This window comes from Sceloporus undulatus, chromosome 4 (genome assembly GCF_019175285.1).
Source record: "Sceloporus undulatus isolate JIND9_A2432 ecotype Alabama chromosome 4, SceUnd_v1.1, whole genome shotgun sequence".
Classification (NCBI taxonomy): Eukaryota; Metazoa; Chordata; class Lepidosauria; order Squamata; family Phrynosomatidae; genus Sceloporus; species Sceloporus undulatus.
In genome coordinates this window covers 134867848-134873115 of record NC_056525.1, presented here as the reverse complement: position 1 = coordinate 134873115, position 5268 = coordinate 134867848, and the positions used below count along the sequence as shown (strand labels likewise).

Sequence of the window (5268 nt, the reverse complement as noted above, 5' to 3'; positions counted from 1 at the left end):
ATGCAATTTTTCAGTATCAGTGCAGAAAATGGAAACCTCTATGTGAAAGAAAGGATAGATCGAGAAGTAATATGTGGCAAAACTCCACTTTGTCTTCTGGATTTTGAAGTTGTGGTTGAAAACCCTTTGAATGTTTTCCATATAGCCATAACAATCCAAGATATTAATGATAATGCACCATATTTCTTAAACGAGAATATCAAATTAGAAATAATAGAAACCACTTTACCTGGGACTCGATTTCTCCTTGGGAAAGCTGAGGATCCTGACATTGGGATAAACTCTCTTCAGAATTACCAGATAACCTCCAGTCAATCCTTCACTCTGGAAATCAGAGAGAGAGAAGATGGAAATAAATATGCAGAACTGGTGCTCCTGAAACCACTTGATCGGGAAAGTGAACAAACTATTCATTTAATCCTTACAGCCCTGGATGGGGATGAACCTAAAAAATCCGGAACTGCTCAAATATGGATAAATATCACTGATGCCAATGATAACCCACCCATTTTCTCCCAAGAAAGCTATAAGATCAAATTGCAGGAGAAAGTTCCTGTTGGGTCCCTTGTGCTCCAAGTAGCGGCATTGGATAAGGATGAGGGTACCAATGCTCAAATCAGATACCATTTCAGCAACATACCAGAAAGTGTCCGTTCAAAATTACATTTGAACCCAGTTAATGGGGAAATCACTCTAACTGAGCCATTGGACTTTGAAGAAGCTGAAGAGTATACAATACTGGTAGCAGCAAGAGATGGTGGTGGACTCGAGACACACTGCAATATTGAAATCAAGGTTATTGATGAGAATGACAATGACCCACAGGTAACACTTGTTTCTTTGTTCAGTCCAGTCTCAGAAGATTCTCATCCTGGGACCTTAATTGCTCTGATCAATGTAAATGACAAAGATGCTGGCAATAATGGAAAAGTTGTTTGCTATTTACAGGATGATTTGCCTTTTAAGCTTGTTTTGGCATCTAATAATTACTACAAACTACTGACAGACAGTCCACTAGACAGGGAAAAGACACCTGAGTATAACATTACAGTCATAGCCACTGACAGAGGAACTCCTCCTCTTTCCACGCAGAAAATTATCTCCCTAATGATCTCTGATATCAATGACAATGCTCCTGCTTTTGAGAAATCTTCCAACAACCTCTATGTGCCAGAAAATAGCCCTTCTGGTGCCTCCATTTTTACAATTAAAGCATCTGATCCAGATGTGGCTCAGAATGCAAAGATCACCTACTCCATTCTCAGCAGCAACATTCAGGACCTTCCCATCTCTTCCTATATCTCCATTAACTCTGAGACTGGCACCATCTATGCCCAGCGATCCTTTGACTATGAACAATTCAGAGAGTTCCAGCTCCAAGTGAAGGCCCAAGATGGAGGATCTCCTCCTCTTTGCAGCAATGCCACCCTCAGGGTGTTTATTCTGGACCGCAATGATAACACTCCTCGTATCCTCTCCCCTTCCTCAGAAGCCAAGGGCTCCACTTCATTTGAGATGGTGCCTCGTTCTGCTGAGGAAGATTATCTAGTCACAAAGGTGGTGGCTGTTGATGCTGATTCTGGACACAATGCCTGGCTCTCCTACCATCTGGTCCAGGCCACTGAGCCAGCCCTCTTCACCATTGGTTCTCATACTGGAGAGATCAGGACAGCCAGGGCCTTTGTGGAGAGAGATGCTGTGAAACAGAGGCTGGTGGTTGTGGTGAAGGACAACGGACAGCCTCCTCTCTCAGCCACCATTACTTTGAACTTGGTGTTTGCAGAGAACTTCCAGGAGGCCCTTCCGGAAATGAAAAACCTGCCAAGGGACTCAGAGGCTCAGTCTGATCTCCAATTCTATTTAGTGCTGGCTTTAGCTCTGATCTCCTTCTTATTCCTCTTGACGGTAATTCTGGCCATTACAATGAAGCTCCGGAGGTCAGGGAATCCAAAATTCCTGCAGTGTTTTGGCCCTGTTCCCCATTCAACAGCAGGTGCCATGTTTCCCCCTAATTTCGAAGATGGGACTTTGCCTTATTCTTACCAGTTTTGCCTCTCCTCAGAGTCCCAGAGGAATGAATTTACTTTTCTTGCTCCCAGTGTTCAAATTGCAGACAATTTTCTTGGTAGTGAGAAGTCTGGTGTGCCTTTCACAGACAGTGGAGTAAGCCCTATAAACCCAGAGGAGAATAATAGTAAAAAGGTAAGTGTGTTTGTCAAGAATATTTTATGTTTCATACTATCATCCTTTACTCATGCTGGCAGTGCAAGGTTAGATCAGGCTGTATTAAACAGCAAAAGATGTTCAACAGCTTAAATCTCTTCACAATCATTCAAGACCCAAATTCAAAGTTCTGTGGATTTTTTCCCTATCAGTCTTTCTTTACTTTCCCTAGACACTGACAAGCATTACTGCCAAAATTACAAAAAGATTCAAGATCTTAAAACACTATTTTTTGTCATGTCCTTTATTATTCCTTACATTAGAATGGGTAACCCAATCATAATAATAAAGGAAAATTCATAACACCACATATTCTTTCATTTTATGTTACTCATAAAATGAAATTCTCTTTTCAGGCATACTTCTGAATATAAATCCTGATTCCTTATATTTAGAAATTTTGCCACTCATGAGCACGTTCTCTCAAGTACATATGTATAGGAAAGTAAACTTAAAAGTGCCATCCTAACTTCCAAACAGCCATAAACTCACTAAGACAATTCTTGGCCAGCTGAATCTGTTCTGAACCCAAGCATCTTCTAGTCTCTGGGTCTTCAAAACTGCTTGGGACTACCTTTACTGAGGCCTAACTTTATGTCAGCACTGTGTCTGTATGCTTAGGCTGTACCACTGAGTTTGGATCTAGCATAATGTGGCTATTCTGTTATCCTGTCCTTTTCCTGCTCTTTTGGGTTCTTCTGCAGACCTTAGCCAGCAGAAGAGGATTGTGCCTAATCCTAATAAATCCAGACACTTGTTCAAAGATTTTTCTGTACCAGGTAGTTGGACAATACCAGTGCTCAAATCAGATACAATTTTAGCAACATAACAGAAAATGTTAATTCAAAATTCCACTTGAATCCAGTTAAAGGCGAGCTCTGAGGTTCTTGTGATGACTTGAACTTAATCATCTTGTCACTGCATTTTCTTCTTCTATTTCTTGTGATGGAATTTTCTAAAAAATTTAGCCCAAACTGAAAAATAAATTTAATGTATTTGCTCCCAGTATATGCAATTGTACAATGTAATAATCATTGCTATAATCTTACTGAGTCCTTTTTTATTTGTTTGCCTCAATTAAATCTATATAAAACCTTTGCCAACAGTTTTGTGGCATCCTAGAAGACCAGCAAATATGTATAGTGAGGCAAACATTCCAGATCCAGAATTCCACAGACTGATGCTAAAGATTGAATGATGTACATCTGATTTAATTGGATTGACTACATGAAAGCTATCTGACTTCAAAGATCATCAGGTCCTTTGTTTCCTCCAGTTTTAACATAGGAATTCACTTCCACTTCCACTTTTCTGTTGGAAAATATATGAAGTAGAACTGCACTCGTATTTCATCTATGTTCATCCACTACTGTACTATATTAGTAATGAAAAATATGCATCAAACCGTGAACTGATATCATGACTGGCAAGGGCTGTTTGTGATCAGACACAGATAGTACATGTCTTCAGAGCCTTAGCACAGAGGTCCTAAAGTCCAGTAAGTGCTTTAGCATCTCCTTAAAGGGACATCTGTGCACTTCACCACAGCTAGATTGAATCATCCCTATAATGCTCCAGTTCTGTTCCTGATAATGACAATGTTGAAATTATTAATATAAATATTGGGAAATGTATTGTACCTCCCGGAATTATTATATAATGCCAGGTAAAGAGGAAAGTATACTATTTTAAAGTACATAAGTTCAAGAGACCCCCCCCCCCAAAAAAAAACATTCTAGGTCAAGGATGATTTCCTTACATGTTGCCTCCACAAATCAGTCTTCACCTTCCTATAGCCACCACTACTACCAGGTAACCTACTACCACTGTTTCCACCAGTGCCAAAATCCAATGATTCTGGTGTGAAATGTGGTACAGAAGGGGTGTGTGCCTTCTTCCTTAGCAGAATTGTTATCCCAACAGGCTGCAAGGAAGACAGTTCTACTGGAAAACAAGGTATTTTGTGCTCATGTGATCCATTTATGCACAGATTCAAGTTTGGGCAGTAATGGCCACATATTTCTTTTCAATACATGAACTCTCCGACGTTATTTTAAAATCATATTTAAAAACTAGTGCTTTTTAACCCAAAAAATCCCAGTTCTGTGCACTTTAGGTAACATGTTGGTTAGGTAACAGTGTGTGGTTTCTCTGACTTATAGACATCTTAGGAGGAGTGTGTGTGCATGCACCATCGTTATTAGCAGCACATATTATTGAAAATATACACAAAATTATTGGTGGTGATATAATTTCAGCTGGAGCATTTTTATTTTGCAAATGTTTTACTTTAAAATAGTATCAGTTTTATTATTATTATTATTATTATTATTATTATTATTATATCATTTCCCTAGATCATTCCTTACATTTCTTCTTAAAATGTATGAGGACAATCTTCTTAATTCTTAATTTTTGGTCTTTCTCGATCAATTTTTTCATATAAAAGCGAAAATCGGAATGTAATTACATAAACTTAGAGAACAAGAACAATATGCAATTACTGACTGAAGTTCTGAGTGTCACTGTTTATCAATGAAGGCAAGGAAATGCAGTAAGACATTCAGCCCTCCCACATCAGCAGCTTCAGAGGAGAAAATGCTGAGACACAAGACACACCTTTTAGCACTGGGAATCTCAGCTTCAAGATAAGACCTATTAAACTTTATTCTATTCTTATAACCCGCCTTTCTGCTGCAGCAATCAAGACGGCTTACACGACTAGAATATATTGGAATAATACATACTCTCAATAAATAAATTGACACCCCCTTTAAAACAGGATTAAATACAATACAGTTTAAAAATTCAGCCTGTTAAAATGACAGCAATTTTCTAGTAGAGGCAGTGGTTACATAAAGTAAGGAGATAGAGAAATTAGATTGAACTATTCTGGGAAGGCCTGCCGGAAGAGATCCATCTTGTCAGCTTTTTTGAAGCTGTCTCGGCTGGTTATTTGACAGATCTCCTCCGGCAAGGCGTTCCACAGTCTGGGAGCGGCAGAGGAGAACATTAGCAGAGAAGAGGATGATTCTATTGAAGCAG

At 39.1% G+C, this 5268-nt stretch overlaps 2 protein-coding genes across 17 annotated transcripts in view; both read left to right on the top strand.

The window, feature by feature from the left end:
* On the top strand, positions 1 to 2316 carry LOC121928522 (protocadherin gamma-B5-like). Its single transcript, XM_042463359.1, has one exon. The coding sequence runs from the start codon at positions 1 to 3 to the stop codon at positions 2314 to 2316; it is 2316 nt and encodes a 771-aa protein (XP_042319293.1).
* LOC121928513 (protocadherin gamma-C5-like) overlaps positions 1 to 5268 on the top strand; it is a 368742-nt gene that overhangs the window by 169777 nt on the left and 193697 nt on the right. The window lies entirely within an intron of this gene.